Source organism: Maylandia zebra, linkage group LG18 (assembly GCF_041146795.1).
Source record: "Maylandia zebra isolate NMK-2024a linkage group LG18, Mzebra_GT3a, whole genome shotgun sequence".
NCBI lineage: Eukaryota > Metazoa > Chordata > Actinopteri > Cichliformes > Cichlidae > Maylandia > Maylandia zebra.
The window spans coordinates 22,417,454-22,439,839 of record NC_135184.1 but is presented as its reverse complement, the minus strand read 5'-3'; the positions used below and the strand labels follow the sequence as shown (position 1 = coordinate 22,439,839).

Below are 22,386 nucleotides of genomic sequence, written 5' to 3'. Positions count from 1 at the left end.
TGCTTGAGAAAGCTGCAACCCACAGCCTGAACAAACTGTTTTTTTTTAACAGGCACAATCACACACACGTTGAGCAAGTGTATCCTTGCAGCTGTCCTCTTTTGAAAAAAGTATCTCGATGATTGCCTGAGTGGACAGTTGTGAAATGTAGCTACAAAAACATGGCTTTAAACATGGAGTTAGTTGCACTTCTGGGTTTGTTAAAGAATATCCTTTTGGCTGAAATTCAGGAAGTAGGCATTAAATAGGATGGAGAGGGGGGGGAAAGGGTGCGTGTCTGTGTGTGTGTATATGCATGTGCACTGAAAGGTAGAAGGACAAAAAAGTGGAAAATCAAGAGAGGGACAATTTCATTCTTGGACAATTGAGCAGGTGGCTGCTGATCCTTGTCCATCACACATTCCATCAGTGCCCGACATGCCTGACTTGTCACCCTGACTGACATTCACAACTCTGGCCCACACAAGCACGCAGCAATACAAGTGTACCTGCACCAGCAGTCAGCAAATTCACTGCACACTTGATTAGATTTACTCTGCACTTTATTTGTATTTTACTTTTCCTCAAAGCAAATGTGTTCACATGCTTACAAATTAAAGGAAAACTTGAACTCTGAGGCCCTTTTGCTGGCATGATTTAGGTCCACGTTTCCCCTTCGAGGAGAGAGACTGCTGAATCCAGCGATAAGCTTTATCCTGCAGCGAAACATTTCTTTCAAGTGACAGCAGTCTCTTCCGAGATGACGACGCTCCCATTCATGAGGCACGAGGGGTGGCTTGACGAGTGTAAAAATGATGTGAATCATATGCTTCAGCATTCACAGTCACCAGAACAACTTTGGCAGATTTCTGGATCTCTCCACCGCTATCATCGAAATACCAAATGACTGAGTATATTTTGTAAGGGTGCTGTGTCATCTCTCCAGTTGTGTTACAGACATTTAGAGAACCATTATTAAAACACCTTTATGCTGTTTTATCCTTTAATTTGTCCCCCATCTGTGTATAGGCTACACCCAAGTGCGTGCTGTAGTTCAGTATATTTCCTCAGTACTTTTTATTGCTTATAATTAGCATCACTCTGTCTTTCCTCTGTTCTCTGTTCATTATAATAGAAACCACTATGACCAGCATCACTTTATGCAGACTATCAGCTAAAATTTCTGGTGAGCTGTTTTGGTTGAAGCCCTATCTCTTTCGAATGGCGCTGCATTTATAGCAGTAAGTCCTCTGGCGATTTATGAAAATAAATACATAAATACAATCTCCAGAAAAGCAGTCGAGATGTCATATCATTATGTTTGCATGCCTTGAAATGTCAGTGTGATGTGGAGGAGTGGGATGCGTGGCTTTAAATACAAGCCCCCCTTTTATCATCCATTAGAAACACAATAAAATGACCTATAAGCAGATGATATTCTGGTATATGTCTTTATGCAATTTAATTCTACGGTTCAACTAAAAGGGGTGAGAAACACTGTGCGACGTTTCAGGCACTGAGAATTCCTTTTCTGAGACACTCTGGTGCCATCTAGTGGACAACTGGTTTGTGACCGTGATTTAGAAAACAACAACAACAACAAATTACACAATATAATTTAATTATATTTTACACAGTGATCAGCTACAAACACCGTCACCTACAACGAGGCAGGTTAACTTCAAATAATACAGTGATGTGGTGCAGTGCTGCTTATGGACACAGTCAGGGGGACAAACTTGCTTTAGCCAGCATCACAGTGTGTGGAAGAAGGATAGTATGGCGTGCCTTTTCTTGGATGCTTCAGTTCGTACTTTGTTTAATTTGGTAAATCTTGATTAATCTGGGGTGGCTGAAGACTCGGCCGATTCAACTCTTCTGGCGTAGCCAGCAGGCGTGCAGCTGCTTCGGACTTTCATGGCCTTGAACAGCGATAGCAACTTTTTGACAAACAAAAAATATTCGTTTCCCAGTCACATGTTATACGCATGCAAACACATGCACAGACAGAGACATAAGGGCACAGATGCATGTGGTACAGCACACACAGATTATCAACAATTTACAAAAGACCTTTTTTCTCATTTTTTCCCCTCTCTTCACCTCTTTGAATATGGAAAACGAGTAAGTGCTTGGCCAATTTCTTGTTTAAACTGCTATAAAACGCAGTTTCTCACAGTCGCATATGGATTTAAGAGTTTGTGTTCGTTACATATTATCAGAAAATATGAATAAACAACTGTTACGATTATACCTTAGTTAAAATCAGTAAGGCAATGTAAACAAAGCTTTCATCGTGAGATCAGAGTTTGTCGAGTGGACTGAAAGAGAGAGAACACTGCACGCACGACACCCACAACATCAACTGTGTTTGAGTGTGTTTTCGACCAACAGCTGACGACAAGATAATAAAACACATAATTATAATAAAAAGACCTTAGCCACTGGTACACCGATAAAGTGCTAGGAATAAAGTTACACACAGCTTTGACATGCCTCTAGTGAAAAAGACAAATGGACACACAAATAAAGCATGAAGTTGTAAAGTCAGGTAGAGTCAAAAACAAAGAAGTACCACGTACAGTATGTCCATATTGCATAGCCAGAGCTGGAGAGAGTGATATCTGGACTATGTTGCTTCGCCTGCCTCCAGCCGGCAACCTGATTCTGGATAAGAGGCAGAAAATAAGCACGTGAAGGTTTGGTATCTCTGGAAACTTTGGGATCAACTCTAAAATTTATCATGTTGTGTTTGTTGCACAGAGAGCCCCGTTTTTATAACACTGAAAGCATTCACAGTGCCAGCGTGATACCTCCACTTGATATCAGTAAGATTGTCCTGGAGCTGATGCTTTAAAATGTTGCCTATAATACTGTAAGGTTTTTGATTGTTTCTTCAGCTCAGCTAAATACTTCCAAAAAAGTTCACTCCTTTGGTTTTTATTGGCAAAGCAAGCTCTCACATGCAGCTTGGCCAATCAGCGTGAACTCTTCGTAGCGTCCTGGTGGTTTCATCATTAAAGTCTCACAGATGACCTCTGGCTGCACCCACCGATGCTGCCTCCTCTGTGAGTTACTGGAGAACGAGAAGATTAACATTAGAGAGGCTGGCAAAGCAAATGCGTCCACTCGTGTCTGTTCTGTGATTTAACTTTGACTCATGAATGAACCGTGCACCTACTGGTTCACTCTCCCCATCTGAGCCCCGTCTGGACTCTGAGCTGCAGTGCAGAGGAGAGTACGCCCAGCTCCGATCCTCCTGAGTCTGCTGTTACCAAACACAGCCGGCAGAGGGAAGCGCAAGAAGAAAGAAGAGCAGAGGACTTAACACTGATTTGGGAAACAGAGCTCTGCAGAGACAATCCCTATTCCCGGAACAGTTTAAAGCTGCAATGTGCAGTTTTGCATGTTGTGGCTTCTGAAGGTGATGCATGTATAAATATTAAAATCAGAATCTGAAATAAAAGCCTCATCATCAGATCAAGCCATAGCCACTCTGTCCAAATCATGCAGATCAGCTTTAAGGGCGACTTCTCCAACTTCTCTATCATTTCAAAAGGGAAACTAGGTCTGTGTGAACTAGATATTACTTCCCCTCTTTGTTGGTTGTAAATTATTTCGCTGCTGCTTTTTAAAGTCACAAATAATTAATGTAATATGGAAACTTAAAACGTTAGCGCCATGGTCATTTACTGCCTCAGAAAGGATGATTACATTCAAAGAGGTTCAAAGAAGCTTGAACATCACTAAAAGCACAAAGCAAGTACAAGTTACAGTCAATTAAATGTAGCACAAAAAGTAAGGACATTTGTGTTTGGTTGATTATTTCTTTGTTGTAACAAAGAACTGCTTCTTGCCAAGGATTTCCTGGTGGAAATCCTGTTTCTGCTGCCACACTTGTAAGGAAAATGCATTTGTGGGTCGAGGCCATGAAAAACTTGCCAAATCTTCTCTGCTAATGCCAAACAGCTTATTCTGCTGTTGACTCTTGTTTCGAGCCTCTGGTACCCCAGGTGCTGACAATCAATTGGCTGATTTGTGCCTGATTAGCAGCACCTGTGAGCATGGACCCTGTTGCAATGGTCAGTTGGCGTCTTCCCCCAGCGTGCCACATTTTACTGGTCTGGATGAGCTACTTGATTGTATGTTCCACAAAACTAAGCTGCATTATTATTTGGAGTGAACCCAAGTGCGATCTCTAAATTGAAGGATACAGCCGATATCTGCACAGTTCCCACTGTCCCAAGAAAATTAATAAAATCCTTTAAGACCCATCTCACCTTGGTCATTTATGGATCTGAAACATCTCGCTTCAGGCAGATGTTTCAGATCCACACTGACAAAAACAGACTAAGGAACAGCTTTGATCCCTCAGCCATCACCACGCTGAATGCTGCCAGATTTTAGACAATCAGATCCAATACCACTTTGATGTACAATGTTTACATTAATACAACACAATATCATGTTTACATATTAACAACTGCAGTTAACATTGGTATTTACATCAACACCAATTTTTTTTAATTTGTATTTTTATTTTATTCTTCATCTAGAGACCTCACTTTCATTGTCCAATGTTTCATTGTTACCACGGCAATATAGATTCTCACCCTGTCAGCACTTAGGAACCGTAGGCATGCCTTTGCCCTATAAATGTGGGACATTTTAAGGGGAAAAACTGGCTTTCCAATGGAATAAGATTTACTGCCAAAAAGCATTGTTACAACAATCAAATCATCAACCAAACACACATTTATCCTTACCTATTGTACTACGTTCATTTAGAGGTCCAGAAACCTACACGTTCCAACTAATCTTTACTGTCAACAAGCTACATGACATGCAGTTTTATATGCAGCGCCCTTTCTTGTGACATCCGCATGAAATAAATCATAGGAAACAGACTTTATTTTACCTTCAAAGATCATTAAGTAGCTATGTGTGCAACAGGCCCAATGGAACAGTTACTACCAGTGTAGTCTAGTATGTACAAACATCACCTGGACTAATGCACAGCTAACTACTTTGATGGTGACTTACATTGTAACTTGAACTAGAGTTTAGCTTACGACGGCCAAGAACTGGAGAGTACACCCAATATCTGCCATCTGCATACTGATGGATGGACACACACACACACACACGGACACACACATGAAAATGAAGTGATCTGAGCATAAAATTATATGGAAAAATAATATGCATGAGAATATAGAAGGAGTTATAAGAGAAACATAAAGCAGAAAATGTGGAATAAATGGAAGAATGCAGCAAAGACAAACAAAATCCCACAAAGGATAGAGCTGTGGAGAGCTGTGAGTGAAGCTGAGAGGAGGAATGACTGCAGATCAGCAGCTAAGAATCATGCTGTGCAGAAAAGGCAACAATCAAAAAGCATGGACGGTGGCTCCTGGCAGCCTCATGCTTCAGTTGAAATAAAGCATTTTGAAAAGCAGGAGCATTTCCTATAGTGCGTGCAAACAGATAGAGCCCCCTCTCCCCCCCCTCACCATCACAACTCTACCACGCTGTCCTGACTGGGCCACTGCAAAAGACCCAGCAGATCAAAGACAAACATCAGATAAAATCATCTTTACTCCCTGAAAATGGATTTTCTCATAAATCAGCTGTATGATCATTGTGGTTTGTTTTACCTACTTTAAACTGGTTAGTATCTAGTGTGGAATATTTTCTGCAAAACAAGAACCAGAAGAATTGGAGTGCGAAAACAGGGGAACTTACAAAGTATATGTCGGAAACCTGCACCTCTCCATCCAGTGAGTCGTGGCTGCTGGAGACAGACAGCTGATTGCGCGACGTACGTGGTGACTGCTGACACACCTGGGGGCTTTGAGGGACAGAGGAGGGGGGCGTCGATGGCAGGTGGTGAGAGGAGTTGTGGGAGTAGGAGTGAGAGGATGCCGGACAGATGGGGGTGAATGCTGATGCAGGAGGAAGGGTGGAGCTGTTTGGACCTGTGGATCGTGCAGCAGAATGACAGACTGGAGAAGAAAGGCTTAAAGACTGAGCAGAAGCAGGAGATGTGAGTGGCTTGGTGGACGGACGGATTGATGAAGTAAGTGTGGAGGATGAATACCCGCTGCACTGAGAGGTGGTGGAGGAGGAGGACACAAAGGAAGGAGGAAGGCTGGGTGATGAATACTGAGAGCAGGGGTTAACAGAAGGAGGAGTGGATGACATAGATGATGCAGTGACAGGAAGCAGAGGATCAGCTGCTGGATGGCTGGATGTGGGGATTTCTGTCATCTGTGTGAGCTCCGTGCTCTTTGGGATTTTACTGCATTAACCAAGACATAGAACAATGTTAGAATACCACATATGAATAAATGGAAACCATCCTGGGATTTTTGCACTGCATATGCATCTACCTGAGCTCCACCTCCACTGTTATGGTGTCCTGGCGTTCACCGTGAACCTCAACTATCTCTTTTTGTGACCTGAAAGCAGACAGAAGCACAGAGCAAGCATGACCGTGGAAGAACAATATCATAAGAGCAGATTAGATATAACATTTTATATTCATCAGATATTCTCACCTGGAAATGTTTGGTGAAAGCATTTGCCTCCTGTAGCGAGGGTGCTCAGGTGTATCGAATGGGGTGGTGGGTAGGGAGTTGTTTGATGACAGAGTGGTAGCGATAGATGCTGTGGTGGCATCTTCAAATGAAGGAGGGGTGCAGGGCGGTTCCTTCCCTGAGGGGCATAGTTAAGTAAGAGATCATGAGCTGTGTGCGCAAGAGAGATGAAAAAATGAACAGGACATAAATTCTTTAAGAAACAGAGCACACTAACATTAAAGGTGCATCTCAGGAGGCTGTACCACAGAACAAAGATCTATCTGAGTGTACGACACTGCACTGCACTCTTCTCTGAACCTCTGATATCTGAACTCTGCCATATGCTTGCAGTGGTCCTTAAACTCAGTTACCTGTGCAAAATTCAAATTTAATTGTCTTCTTACATTCTTGCTCTTACAGGTCTTAGAAAGTTTACAAATGCTCCCTTTTTTACTGAAGTAATATCCATCTGGTATTGTTGTGCACACCTCATATTATTCCCTTCCTGTGTCATCTAGTATTGATTTGTTACTTTTACTTATACTTTGTTTCTGATGCTGCTATGCTGCTGCTTCATCACTGCACGTTAATAATAAACAATGTTTGATTTATTTTACTTAAAGGGAAAAGGAGCACTCAGCTGCAGAAAATAGAGGACGTCAGTGTCAAGGTTAGAAATCGTGTTGCTGTATTAGCTTTTAACTTGGTGTAAAAACAACAACAACAAAGGAGACGTAAGCTTTCTTAAGGAACTTCCTAACACACAAATCACAACAGTAGTTCCGTCAAGGTGCTTTAGACTGTAAGGTAAAGGTAAAGCCCCTAATGAGCAAGCGGTTTAGCGACAATGGGAAGGAAAAACTCCCTTCTACCAGAAAGAAAGAAAACCCTTAAAGGAAACCTTTGTGCACCCTGTGGGAAATATTTCTCTGTTCTTAGCAAGTCATTTTTTTCCATTAAAGCTTAGAAAAGGTCATACCATTGTCCTCCAGCATGGGGAAACTGCGAGCTCCTCTTAGGTTCTCCAAGTTGTCCAAGTTTTCTGGCCTGTCATCAGTCAGTGAAGGACGCTGCCCCGTCGAGCTGGCTCCTGCACTGGACTTGGACATTAGAACCCCTCGTCCTCTCTTGGATGGAGACGATCGCAGTGCTGTAAATTCAGCAGACGGATTACTTGGACTCGTTCCCTTTATTAGGACCAGAGGAAACACTACAAACTGCGACCTGTGCACGAACTCACAGCAACTCTTCTTGAACACAACTGTGCTACAGAACTTGTAGAACCTCTCAGCATAGAAGCTCGGTCTGTGAACCGACACAGTGTCCTGTGGGAGAATACAGGTCCCAATAAAGAAAGAGTGAAGATAAAATATATAAACATTTTCTATCCTTAATATATGCCGTAAAACAAAAAACAAGATATGGTTTAGACTGGTCTGTTGGGCTTGGATTCAAACTATTACATAACAGTTACATAAAAGATACTCACTCCATCATGGATGAGGGACTTCCAGGAATGCTCCAGTTTCTTGATCAGCCTGCCAGATGGAAAAATTCAATTATTTATTAGGTGCCGCACATATCTAGCAGTTTACTGCTAAATCAGTGGCTAATATTGCCGACATAAAGCAATCTTCCCAAATAAAAATAAAAATAGAAATCAACCTTTATGTAGATCCTCATTCCTTCCACCTGCATATTATTATTAAATGATTTTGCAGCTATTTAAAATATGACATGCTTGATGACATAAGTAGTTCCCAGTAAAAAACTAAGGGTTTGAGTATTAACAGTGCATTTTTTCTTAATAATCTTCCCAGAACGGTGCTACTTCTGCACCCAACTAAGCCTTAGTTGTTGCGTTTTCTTCAGTGGCACACTGTCTCACAAGTAGCACACACTGATCACCTACCTGTAGGACTGCAGAATGTCAATGATTCCAATGAACAGCAGGAGGCGCTCCCCTTTAGCACCCATAGCTGGAATGCCACCCATACTAAAGAGAGCAGAAAAGTTACCGTGTGCATATTTGAGGTGAGGATGAGGAGAGGCTTTTTGAAGTGCTGTCTTACGTGTCATCCTGCTCCAGAGTGTCCCTGCATGTGGAGCCTCCCTGTATTGACTCCATGGCACTGGAATACAAGGATCTCTGCCCTGCGGGCCTCTTTTCATCCCCTCCTTTGATGGGTGAGCCCTGAGACTGACGCTCTCTCTCTGCTTGGGTCTTGTTGTGGACCCCAAGCAGCAAACTGTAGTCCATAATCTTAAAACTCTCCAGAACCTGATGTAAAACACATAAAATGCAATAAATATTTGTGAAATCTTTGAGGAAAACTATGAATATTTGAGTATGGAATTAATGTTAGAGCCTTTTAAGCTTTTTTTTTTTCTGCTTTCCTCAAATTCTTTCATGAACTACCAGGAAGATGTGTGGTTGGCTTGGCTGCTAGATGCACAGTGTTAATCTACTTTTACAAAGACCAGTTTATCCAGCTCCTTTCTATTTGCCCTCTTACCAGGCAGTCTCTTTGCAGCGTTTTGACCAGAGCACCGTATGTGTCCTGGTCCAGTGTGAGGCCTTCAGGAATATCACTCAGAAAGTCCAGGTCTTTAAAAGTGGGTTTGGACTTCTCTCTTTCCTTCTTGGATGCTCGCCGCTTGTATGTTGAGCCCTTTAAGTCGAACTTGAGGTGCATGCGCACGGAGCGTGGTAGAATATTGTTCATCACAACCACTCTGATGTTCTTTCCTCCACACTGGACACAGTAGAGGCCAAAAAACTTTGGCAGTAAAGTCCGGGGGTTCTGGTTCAAGTTCTGGAGAGGGATTTATAGAGGGAGGGAGAGAGGCGCAGGGAAGAAAATGTGGCACATTAGTGGTTCATTTTGGTTGCAATCTGTGGCTTCCACCCCATTTCAGTACCATGCACATGCGAAACAGCGTGACTCAACACCAGGCCTCAGCTCATGCTTGTGTTTCTCCACCGTGTCCGTGCTTCACCAATTAAGGAGTACCCAGCCTAACTCCGTGCTCTCACCTATCACAACACCACCACCTGCTGACATCACCGCTAACCTGGGCCAACCGCGGAGGTTTGGATTAAGAGGATAAAGGTGACTCGAAGTTTCTGTGGCATGTGCAGTTCAAACCCAAAGCAAGATTTCATTCTCCAACTCCTAACATATTATCACACTTATGGAAATCATTCATTTTACTTTCCCAAAATGATTCTAATGGATGAGATACTTACCATGTAGTATCCAGGGAGCAATTTCTGCAGAAACTCAGCCTCTTTGTGCAGCACAGTTTTGATGATAAACTCATCATCACGGGTCACGTAGAAAATTGAGCCACTAGCTCCTGGATTTGACAGCTCAATCAGTGGCTCATTACACAGAGAATACTAGACAGAAGCACAGATAAAACACAGAGTACAATTTAACCTCAATTCAAACAGTCTGACTTTACGATCTCTGGAAACATGTTTTTAACATGCAAATGCTACAAAAGCAAACTAATTCATTAATTTCATATTATGCTTGTGTCACCTGTTTTGACAGAATAATTAGATAGTCAGAAGTTCGTACAATATTCATTATGTCTTTTTTGGGTGGCTGCATAGCTTTGCTCATGTTTGAGCCACTAGAGCTTTCCACCATCCAACCAAAGGACTAATGCATCTACCCACTCACTCGACATTACTCATCAGCACAAAAAAGAAACTATGTGTGTATAGACTGTTGAGATTACTACAAATTAATGCTGTATTAGTCACTCAAATGAACTTACTATCTTTACTGTTGCATTCATTTATCTTATGAAAGTGTACAGAAAGCAGGGATGATGTTTTACCAAAGCTCGTTAAGCTTTAGCCTAATGGAGGCATTCCAGTAGCATCAGCAAACTTCTCACTATATCTGACATCTGAGGTATTTGAGGTAATTCTCTGGTTGGAGGCTGGAGAAATGAGCTGAGAGGTAAGCGCGTACCCTTTGATTGTAGCTAATTTGCCTCACATAGGAAGGCAATTTTCTATGGCTTAGCTGACAAAATGCAATTATCTCATTACTCCACCCCTCCACCGGCAGCACAAACACATGCAGACACCAAAACAAACCGCTCTAACCGTCTGCTGCCACTACTTGGAATTTTAAAAGGAAGGCTTTAGTCAGCTAATCTCCCTCTGGCACAGGTAGAGTGTGAGCTTAAATGTGCTGCTGAGAACACGCTATGTCACCTCATGTGCACATGCACAGTGTGTGAATGGTCGTGCAACTGAGAACTGGGACCTTGATCTTGACCTTGACCTTGGGCATGATTTGAGTGGAAACTCATTAGGTTATCATTGTGTGCAAGTTTCACTGAAATCTGACCAATGCTTTAGGGAGAAGGGTAATTCTTGTAAAAATGTAAAGGTGCTCACAGCACAGCAACTATTACTTTAACCTTGAGCACAACACAGGTGAAGATCATTATGTGTAAGTTTTAATATACTCTGACTAATACTCCAGGATGAGGACTGATATTTAAATTGTGGATGGACACATGATGGGCGCCTTGCCGTGTCACATGATCATCTGAGTTAAAAATATTGCGTCATGTCTAATAACTGGTGGAAATGATATTGACATACTGCTTTTCCCACAATGTTCCTACTATGCAAATACAATTCAAGCTAAATATTGACAAATAGGAGGTCTTGGGCAGGATTATATAGTTTGAGAGAGAACAGTTAAATTACAGCGAAATACTCGGAATCAAGTCACACATTTCAGTCAGGATGACTTTGGAGGTGGGTTACAAAGTGGCTTGCAGAGACAGTGACAATTGTAGGAAGGCTAATGCAACTTAAATAATGTGCTTTATATGAGATTTTCCACTAGGATGTGTAGAAGGATATTAGCTGATGAATTGAGACTGATGGCTAAGCTATGCTATCTTTAGTTTATGAAAATCTTCACTGCTCATCCCATGTGTAAAGGAATAACAGTTTAGTTACACTGTAATTTAGATGATACTTAAATACACTGAGTGCATTGTGAGTCATCAGAGAAAATAAGTATCTCACCAGGTAATCATCCGGTCGGATCCCAAAAAGCTCTCTGAAGTAGCGGAAGGCCACAGGGGCGTAGGTTTTAAACCTGAAGTCTGGGAAGTGGTGGGCTGGTGTGAGGTTACTGCCTTCGCTGTATGGAGTAAAGTGCGACAACAGAAAGAGGATAAGAAGCAATATCTCATGGAAATTGTATGCACATTTACTGATATGAATGTACCTGGGGAAGAAGATGCTTTCAACCACGTAGAAGTCCTGCATGAGCACATCTCTCTCGGGCTTGGAGCTGAGGTTGCCAACAGTATATCCGATACCCAACTGGATGGCACCTTTCAAAGCAGAGGAGGTTGTCTGGAGGCGGACAACAAAGAAAAGAGCAACAGACCAAGGTGTGGGTGGCAAACAGTTGAAATCGTGATGCCACGAAAACCTACAAACAGTATTAAGAGGCAAACAGGCAAAAAAAAAGAAAAAAAGAACAATAAAAGAAAAACCTTCTTGTAAGTCGTCTCTCCAGAGGCATCGACCCTCCTGTGGCCAATCTTCTTCTCATGCCCTTGGCTTGATCCGAATGGGGACGGCATCTGTCACAGATAATGTGTATTATTCCCATGAAAGTTACAATGAAATGAACTATTCAAGCAACAAATAGATGAGAGAACAGATCGAGCAGATGCAAGACACAGAGACAGGTGAGGGGTGTAGAATGTGAAGCAACAATGGCACCTCTGTTATTTGAGCCTTCCTGCTTGAATCTGTGGACAGAAAGAAGGAGAAAAATGTTTAGCTGTAAACTCTTCACACTTCACTCACTCAGTGCCCACATCTGTACATTACTCAGCATGAGTGAGTGTGCAGATGTAGCTTTAATATCAAGCTAAATAATTAGCCCCAAATTAGACTGAAAGCACACGTCAAATATCCCAAAGTGAAAGAAACAACCAGACTCATTCTGTGGATGCTCAGGATCCTAGTTCAGAGTAGCAACATAGATTATGAGCACTACATGATAGTATGCAACATCAGCTCAAACTTTCTTAATTTTGTAGGTTTTAACTCGAAAAACTTTATCTGCAGAGCTTGAAAAAGCCAGTATAGCAGCATTGTCATTAGCATTCTGTTCCACATTCCTTGGCTCAGGGTCATTTCATTTTAGTTCATTTAAAAATGGAAATGTTCAAACGCTACTTCTGCAGCATTTATTAATCTTGCCAAGTAAATTGGTGTTTAAACTCACCGCAGAAGAGTTTAGTCTCTACAAGTTAAAAATTGTTTGATAATCCAGAAAGAAAAACAAGATACTGGATGCAGTGAAACTGACATCCAACAGTCAGGCTGCTGCAGCGTACCGTCTGTGTTTTCTATTCCTGGATCAGTGAGATTTGTAGAGAGAAGGTAAAAACTCTATTGGATTGACTTCCTTCTTAATCTGAGTGCTGCCATTGGCCGAGGTGTCCAGATCACATCACCGACCAATCACATGCAAGGATTAGGAAAAAATCTTTCCAAGCGGCAGGAAGGACGCAACTAGGCTGTGTTTGTATGTATTTAATAGGATGAGAGAGCAGGAAGCAACTTCATGGTAACTTTCATGTTGTATGAGAGTCAAGGTTAACAAAACATTGCTGAGATAATGCATGAGAAAGCCATGTTAAAGTACACAGCAGACACTGTAGCAGATGTTGCTGTCAGTTAATCATAACAGAGCAGTTTGCTGATCACATAATTTGCAAGTATGATCTCAACTGTCATAAACTTAAACTAACATGCAGAATATTTGATTTAACAAAAGTATGGGTAGCACACAGTCCTCCAAGGCCATTAATACAAGTGTATTCTCCTCTTACCGACTCTTTGCTTCAAAATAGCAGCTGTTCACTATCTCAGTGGGGCGTTTGCTGAGTAGCTCTAAAGACAATGCACAGCTGAGGCTCCAAGGAGTGTCATTAGTTTTGCATGTGTTTGCTCATGAGTACAATGTTCCTAGGTTACAGTTACAGGATGCTAACAGTTAATGGAGTTCATCTTTTAATGGCAATTGTTAGGACCAGAGCTAGAGAAAGATTTTTAAAACTGACACCAATATTTGACAGTTTAGAAATCCAATATATCAGCAATTATTTTCTTCTTTCCAACACATGAAACATAAATAGATCTCTCCAACATTTATTATGTGCAGTTACTTATGAGTTCTTGTTAAGATGATATGACAACACAGTGTAAAAATAATCTTGTTAGTGTATTACTTGTTTATGCTCAGCTCAGGTACCAACAGGAAAGTGCAAAGTGCCCTCTGGTGGACAAACTATGCAACATAACCACTCATAACACAGATGAGCGGTGTTTCTTCCCTCTCTTCTTTGCCTTTGTAACCATAGTTACTCCGCTAGCATTTATTTTTGGTCACATGCCATTTGTGTAACTTTTGCTGTTGATTTATAATGCACATCAGGTTTTATAATACAATTTTATGGTTTTTCATTATTAAGTTTATTAATTACTATTTATCTCAACATACCTATTGCAAAGTAATTTTGGTTCCTACCTTGCAGTGTTTGTGGTGGGATTGTTTTTAAAGTGCAAGATTTTGTGTGTCAGGGAGACAACAGAGAAAAAATTGGAGTACACACTGTTCTGTTGGTATTTACTATAGAAGATATTTTTAAGAGAAACTAAAGCCTGCCATAAACCCACAGCAACAGCCAAAGAGATTGGAGGACACTACCACGACCGTGACACTTTTAAAATGTGTATTTTTCTGATATAATAAATACCAGGATCAATATATTGAAGAATAGCTCATATCGGCTGGTCCATCGCCCCACAAATATATTGGTCAGGCACTAAGTTCAAAGCCTAAAAGGTGAACTGTGTAGTGTCAGTGAAAATGTGAGGGGATCACCAAAGGTGTTCATCCTCCGGAAACAATTATTGGTCATTACAATCAATCCAATATGTGTTAGACAAACTGACTGATTACAACTTGACATCACCATAGGTAAAATCGAAAATGCTCAATCACTATTTTGCACACACACACACAAAAACCAGTATTTGAACACATGATGCGCACGATTGCACAAACAAAAATAAGTGGATGATGAAGAATTAAATGATTTCTTTGAGGGGTTAAGTGGACTGTTTTGAGTGGCAATGGGGCAAAAAGTTCTGCCTTTTGTCAGGATGTATCCACCTGTAGACTGCAGATTAGTACTGCAACAAAGCCTCTCAGGCAAAACAATGAGAAGGAGTATCCTGGGGTGGACGTGCACACAAAGAGTCTCTGTGGGATTAGGGTCAGGCTAGAATAACGTGTCACTGAGCTGCAAGCAATAAACAGGACAAACCCCACTGGGTCATCTGAGATTAGTATGTGGGTGACAGGCCACCTGTAAGATGAATTTACTTTGAATGTGTAATAAAAGAGTTTAAAGGACATGTGCAGTAACTGAGAGCTCACTGAGGTATTCTTGTTATGACATATTTTGTGTCAGTGTTGAGAGAAATATGCCTTAAGGGCTGTGCGTTTGATGGCAAAGAGGATTATAGCTTTTCCTTATCAGCTGGGGGGAAGAAATGGTGGCCTGTTGCTGTGACATTAATGTGAAACTAGACATGGGGGTAGATTTTGAAGCTCTTTGCATTCAGATATATTTTGTGAACCGCTTACGCCTGAGCATGCACAGAAAGGAAATTTGCTGCAAAATTAAATAACAAAATTAAAATGCCATGGCATGCTCTGTGGTATGTGAAGCAGTGGTGTCCACAGCAATGCCTGAAAATGATATGCATTTAAGAGATTACTGTGTGATTTATGTTTTAATTCCACAAGAGATTACATGAGCCACTCTCCAGATATAGCTCGGAAGAGGACCAGACAGATGGCAAGAATTATGAGGACGGAGAGAAGCGGAGGAGAATAAAATGACACCTGACAGAGACCGAGAGAGCACACAACGTTTACCAATGGATGCTCAACAGCTCACGGTGTGTTTGTCAGCCTGTTAATGATGATGCACATACAAATGACTGCTGTCGTGTGTTTGCCATGCAAGTAAACACTTCCACGTACTCATTTGGGAAAATTAACTTTCATCTCAGCTCAGCTTTATTTGGTCTTGTGGGAATGTGTGGACACATCCCTAATGTGCACCTTGTGCTGGTGCCAGCCTGCGGTGAGTCAGTGGCATTTAAAAAAACACAGTGACTTCAATCTTGAGTTATTCAACCCACCAATCTATTGTTTAGTCCCACACTTTAGTGGGATTACCCTGGGCTACTACTCTGTGGATCTGTTTTGGTGTGATTTTCTCGTCTGTGCCTAGCTGTGTCCACGCACTGTTTGCAGGGTAGGATGCAGCCCAGCTATGCCCAACTTCCCGGGTTAGATCAGCTTTCATAGGCGGCGGCTATTAATAAAACCGCCACCAAAAATGATGGCCGTTTGACAATTTCACTAAAACATACGAACCAGGGTCCCCGAATTCAAGCTGCATAGATGGGCCAGCGGCCGCTGCCTCGCTCGGGCTGCCGTCATCCCCGGTTCCCGCAGTCCCCGCTTCCATCTCCCGGACGGTTCCTGATCACGATGCGCAGCCGCGTCCTTCCTCAGCGGGAACCAGATGTTGCTGGATGCAGAACCCCGGTCCGATGTTTATTGCTATAAATGCCCACCACATAACTCCACGGATGCAGGTTTTATCGCTGTGGAAGTGTAGCGGCGCGGACATGCTCAGTGCCAGCGGTGCCGATCATCTCTGCCGCTGTTCTGCGTCATCGTCATTATCACGCACCGGGTAGGGCGCGTGCCACTACAGCGTGAGCCCGCAGCTCTCAGCAAAGTAACAGCAGGCCGGGATACACTGGAGGGCAACGATAGGCCTGTACGTGTAAGAAGGTGCTGCTTCAAACTTAGAAAAGTAAGAAGCTTCTGTAAATATAAGGACGTTGAAACAATGGCGCAGAAAGCTGCATTTGGTCACAAGGGAAAAAACAACAACACACGAACTATAAAGAGTTGGATGTATTGGTGCATATTAAAGGGCTGGTATGATGCAAGGATGCCAGTGGTTACACTGTTATGCAATAAAGAGGATGTATGTTGTGTTAAGACACCAGTGGCCAACAAAATATCCACAATAACACAACCTATTTATTCATTCATTATCGCTTCTAAGAAAAAAAATTTTTTTTTTTTTAGGTATAAATGAGACAAAGTTCCCCAAAATAAACAATTCGTTTTCACAAGTATTTTAGAGACATGCAAGTTGGGGGGTGGATTGACTTTATTCTCAAAATGAATACTAGTTTTTTTTTCTTAATGTGGCCCTAACACTCTGTTATACTGTTTATCTGCTGTAGAGCACTTTTAAGGTCTGCCACTTCTTTTGGCTTCCACTTGACCAGTTTCCACAAATTTCTTACACTGAACACCATGCCGGTAAACCTGTTTTTTTAATTTTTAGGAATGACCTCACTGGTGAAAAACAAAAAACTATTTCATGTATTTCAAGCTCTGGGATTTTGCATAGATTCAACCAAAAAAATAAAAAAACAAAACTGGATCTTTGTTTAGTTTTCTGTTATGTGTAGACAACACAGGTTGATGAATCATACTTAAATAATTCATAGATCAGTGTGAAGTTGCTTAACAAACAAGCATTCCTCTAAAAATGGTCAAGGACTGGACTGAAAATGACAGAACAAAACAAAAACCCAAAACAAACAAACAAAAACAAGGCCTTGAGAACTATATGGAAAAATATGTGTTATAAGAATGCTGTGTGGTTCAAAGCTTTTACATACTCTATCAGAAATAAACAGACACTTCTAGCAATTTAGAATTACCATCATTTACTTCTGTTGTGCAGGTGCATAAGCAACACATCAACACAATATTCACAACTACATTTATTTTCTAATTTCATTATATAAGCCATGATTTTCAGGTTCAACATTTGGCCCTTTGTCGTTTTAAGTGCAAACAATAATATCAGTAGCTATGCAGAAATCTATTAAATTTATTGCCTTCAGTGTTTTCACATAAAACTGACAAAGACACATAAACAAACTTGTCAAAGTAACATTCAGAACAGAGGGTATTTGTATTGGACTAAAAAAAGTAATGGCTGTTTGAAGTATGCTGTGAAGTGGCTCGACTTTGGTTAACCAGTGGATGTTCTCTCTTATGGTCATACGAGGTTTAGTGTGAGTGGGCTCTGGAGATAAGTTGCACGCAAGGGATTATCAGGCCGTGCCCCACCCAGTGCTGGGTTTACAGGCAGGCCGTCACTGGTTCAGGCACACAGACACAACCCTGAAGTCCATAAGAGAGGTCAAAGGTGAAATAAACACATGGGAGATGAGACTGTATTATTACAGGTACGTGGGCAGGTCTTTCTCCACCACCTGCACAGAGAAACAAATGCAAATGTTACTACGGCAGAGTTGAAGAATAACAGCAAATACTACATATAACACACAGATAAGTGTACTGGGCAGACCAGATGGTTACAGAGCTGGGATGCTGAGTGATGAGACGCACTGTGCAAAAGTCACAAACAACCTACTGTCTCAAAATCTGAAGAGTTTCAGTCGTCCTCTGACATTAACATCAGCATAGAAACTGCACAGGGCCTCTTTGCCCATATATTAACAGAAATTACTAGAATATGCACACAGAGGTTGAAAGCGTCTTATACCCCACATCATTCAAAAGGTGCTGTATTCTAGAGAATGCACAAGTATATACTGGAGAAAAAGTGTGGTTGCGGCTTACACTGGGATCATCGGTTGGGCCATATCTCTTCACTACTTGTCCTTCTCTATTTATAAGAAACTGGTGAGAAATAAGAGAGCAATGAAAAGCATTAATTTTCAAATGCAGTTGTAGTTAAAAACAACAACCCCCCCCCCCCCCCAAAAACCCCCCCCCAAAAAAAAAACAGCATTAAGTACTGAAGAGCATTGCAGTTCTGAGTTCTGATTGTATTAGCTTAGTTACCTTTGTGAAGTTCCATTTGATGTTGCTGTTGGAAAAAAAATAAAGTACAAATGAAAACCATACTGCAAACATTAAAAGTCTGTTGTTTATTTAAACTGGAATTCTGTGGGTTTACACTGATGTGCAGATTTTGCTGTTTTTTTTGGCTACACCACCTTTTATCCTACTCCCAGTTAAAACATACAAAAAAAAAAAAAATCAATAATTATGCAAATCCCTGTATATGACAATTAGATTCCTACCCGCAGATGTGAGTAATGAGGATATTCTGCATATAACAAACAATACTTGACATTTCGCATAGCAACACGATCCACGATCCTTATTTTGCCCCTGATACTTTATGCATTTTACTGTATGATTTCTTTGCCTGCTGTTATGTGAATTGTGTTCTTTATTGGAAGGAAAACGTACAAAACTCAGTCAAAAGAAAACAAACAAACAAAACAAAAAAAAAAAACAAAAAAAAACAGGGTTTTGACGTCCCTTGTTGAGTTCATCTACAACGCAGCAAAGTGTAGACAGTGCAAGAAATGAAATCATGTAAACGTCTTTCTACAAACTCAGCAGAAAACGACAAGAAGCAGGGAGGATGAAGGCAGTGGGATTAAGAGCAACTCCCATTTCAGGGTAAAATGACGTCATGCCTGCCTGCTGTTTCAACACCGCGTGGAACATTATAATAGTTACAAAATACTTTAAACTCAGTCTGTTCCATGGCTACAATTTTAAGCTACCACACTTGAAACTGTGTAGAAACACAGAATTTGTATTTATCCATGACCAGAATTTCAGTCACAGACTTCACTTATGAGATTACAGGTGACACAGGAAGGTTTTGTTGCAGGAGGACATGAATGATACGACATTAACATTGTCACTGTACACTATTAAAAGACAGACATATTGCCAAGAAAACAGAAACATAGAATAACTTACTTTCCCAGGGTTCCCTTGCCTTTGGGCTGAGCCTTCATCCACTTCCACAGAGGGTGAGCGTTGTCTCCATTCACCTCAATCTTACTGAAGAGATCAAACTCAGCATTGTAACCTTTGGCAAACTCTTTAATTTCTGCTTCTGTCCCTGGTTCCTGAATGCCACAAAAACAACAAACAACTACTAAATTAAGCTAGAAAATGTTAGCATGCACAGATATAAATATAACCAATTGGAAAATAGATCCGAAGTATGCAACAGTCTAGCACGCATGTTTGGTACAGAGTGCAAATCAATTAGTACGGTCTCCTCTCTGCCAGCCCACTTTATTCACACAGAACAGTGAAATTAACTCATGTTGCATTTATGGCCACATAAATAATTTGTTTGAGAAAGCACAAAATAAAGGCAGCTGGAGTTTATCCACCTTACCTGTCCTCCAAACTGGTTGCATGGGAATCCCAGGATGCGTAAACCTTTCTCAGCATAGGAGGCGTGCATTCCCGCTAGCTGAGTGTAGTTTACCCTGGTCTTCCCTCATTTAGAGGCTACGTTTACGATTATGCACACATACCCTCTGGCGAAATAGAGCACAAAGTGAGGTTAAAATGCTAATTTCAAGCATTAACTACTGGTGCCAAGTGGTTGATTGTGTTAATATTACTTTTACCTGTATTTCTCCAGAGACACCTCATCCCCGTCTATGTCCTTGGCAGAAAACTCATAGATGGACTTGGCACTGTGCCAGTCTCCCACCTGAGCACACTGCACAGAGGTGAAGAAAGGAAAGCGTGCATGAGTGAGGCTGTGTGGTTAAGTAACAGCGGAGGATGGGTTTATTATAGGGCCTAAGAGAAACCAAGTTAGTCAGTGTTCTCAATGATAGGTGCCCTTTGGCCCATCTGTGTCACCAATCACGTCTCCGCCCATCAGTTTCTACACATAACAAGTTTAATCTGTAAAGGCAACATTTCGTACCTTTACACAAGCCTGCCACTAATAAGCAGAGGAGGGGGTGAGGGGTGGGAAGCTGATTAAAACAAATGTCTCCAGTCAGCCTTCGTTTTAATTCCCAATAGCAGCTTTAATCGGTCTAAATGAGGAAATAAAGCGATTACACAAAAACACGGGCTCTCTCTGACGTTAGCTTACATCACCTAGCTCTCTTATCACCGGGAATGACTAGCAATTTTAGAGGTGTTTTTAATCTTCATACAGACAACCCAAGCATTGTAGCATCACAAAATACATCTATTATAAGCTCGAACAGAGTCCGCTGTGTGCAGCGACTGAGGCTGAACTGTTAAATAGCGCCCCTGGCCTGGTCCGCTATAAACGGGTTTAAGCTAGCGTTAGCAGCTGAAGCAACACAAACATCGGATCCATTTATCTGTTGCACTGCGGTCTAAAAATAGCCACACTTAATGTTTTACAGCGGATATAAGAAGACATATTCGCGTTTTTTAGACTCCTGGCAATATAAAGCAGGGGACAGGTTTTATCTGTGCTATGTCCACTTACCATACTTCTCAATACTCCTCTGCTCCCTACCACACTCAAGACTGCGGACGATCTCCACAGCCACATGATGGGCACACTGATCACGTTACCTTTTCGACCCTCCGGCTCCGCCCACAAAGAGCCTAGCAAAGGGGTTGGTGTTCCATGGGATCAACTGTGATTTTGTAAGCACAGAATATTCTGCGTAAAATCATCCAAATACAGAGCCCTAACAAGCGACTGCAGCAGCTTCCTTCTCGATGCGTCTTTGAGTGCATTGCACCCCATTGCATCCCATTACAGCGTTATGGCTTGTAAAGTAGACTTTTTTTTTTTAATTAATCAAAGTTAATTAAGTCTTACAGGGCAACATTACTCAAATGGACCTGATATTTAGAACAACATCCATAATATTCCTCACCCTTTTTCTTCCTCTTCTTTTTTTCGTCCTTTTGTAAATTAAATCAAAAGTTTCAGTTTTACATTTCTGTATTAATGTAGGGTCTTTACCTTACTATATAAAGTGTGTAGAGTCGACTGCTGTTGTATTTTGGCGCTATATAAATAAAATAAAATTGAACATTTTCATCTTAAGATTGTCATTTTAGTATTCCCTTGAACAAATTAATTGAAATTGCATCATCCCCAGTTTTCCTCGACTGGAGTTTGTTTCTAAAAGAAATACTGGCAACTGCCAATGCTCCCCCTCAGCCTTTTTGTAGACACATCTATGGTATTAATTTGTCAGCATGGGTGAACTCTTTCTTGAGTTACCACATTCATTTTCAGAGTTTCAGAGGAATTGACCTCTGACCTTGACTTTGACATTTTGAATATAGTATCCATTTGATACTATTTCAGAAAATATGATCTCTAGCTTGACCATGAGGTCACACTCACTAAGATTCAAACTCTGCACTGATGGCATCAACATTGCCTTATTCTTGAGTTCTCATGTTCACAAAGATAGATGATGATACGCCATCGTCATCAACCAAAAAAGTGAGTGTGTGATTATGTGTATATGTGGCCTATTTACTCTTACAGTAAGAGCCATTAGTGACCACCTGAAGCTCGACATTCTCAATCAGTTTCTGCGAGCGAGAGCCTTAGATTCAAGTTGTAACAAACACCCACAAAGAGAATGTGCTAAAAAACTGATTCAGAGCTCAAAACAAGGACAGACTTTGTTCCTTCCTACAGTAGCGTTAAAGGCTGAGATTTGTGCTTACTCACTCACTGGGTAACAACTTGCAGTAGGACAACTCAGGGAATACCTCATTTAAGTTTGTGTCTAAATATGCTTGTGAAATCAGAAAGAGACAGATGCCTT

The 22,386-nt window shown here is 41.3% G+C and overlaps 2 protein-coding genes across 9 annotated transcripts; both read right to left on the bottom strand.

The window, feature by feature from the left end:
• Nucleotides 1-1,583: 1,583 nt before the first annotated feature.
• LOC101486656 (phosphatidylinositol 4-phosphate 5-kinase type-1 gamma) lies at nt 1,584-16,407 on the bottom strand. Of its 8 annotated transcripts, none has more exons than XM_012916831.5 (18): nt 16,085-16,407; nt 12,340-12,368; nt 12,108-12,197; nt 11,834-11,964; nt 11,629-11,746; nt 9,811-9,963; nt 9,077-9,376; nt 8,633-8,841; nt 8,473-8,556; nt 8,050-8,098; nt 7,801-7,885; nt 7,540-7,710; nt 6,540-6,696; nt 6,372-6,440; nt 5,725-6,280; nt 5,023-5,097; nt 3,161-3,247; nt 1,584-3,055 (listed from the first exon to the last, which is right to left on the bottom strand). In XM_012916831.5, the coding sequence occupies exons 1-18, from the start codon at nt 16,176-16,178 to the stop codon at nt 3,053-3,055; spliced, it is 2,460 nt and encodes an 819-aa protein (XP_012772285.1). In that variant the 5' UTR covers nt 16,179-16,407; the 3' UTR covers nt 1,584-3,052. The 8 variants fall into 8 exon arrangements, with proteins under 8 accessions (XP_012772285.1, XP_012772286.1, XP_012772288.1 ...); XM_012916832.4 differs by having other exon boundaries at nt 3,161-3,244; XM_012916834.4 differs by lacking the exon at nt 16,085-16,407 and adding an exon at nt 12,851-16,049.
• A 1,042-nt stretch (nt 16,408-17,449) lies between these two features.
• On the bottom strand, nt 17,450-21,217 carry LOC101475014 (phospholipid hydroperoxide glutathione peroxidase). Its single transcript, XM_014412302.4, has 7 exons — nt 21,075-21,217; nt 20,224-20,318; nt 19,986-20,130; nt 19,556-19,707; nt 18,617-18,641; nt 18,392-18,451; nt 17,450-18,021 (listed from the first exon to the last, which is right to left on the bottom strand). The coding sequence occupies exons 1-7, from the start codon at nt 21,138-21,140 to the stop codon at nt 17,989-17,991; spliced, it is 576 nt and encodes a 191-aa protein (XP_014267788.3). The 5' UTR covers nt 21,141-21,217; the 3' UTR covers nt 17,450-17,988.
• Nucleotides 21,218-22,386: the final 1,169 nt, after the last annotated feature.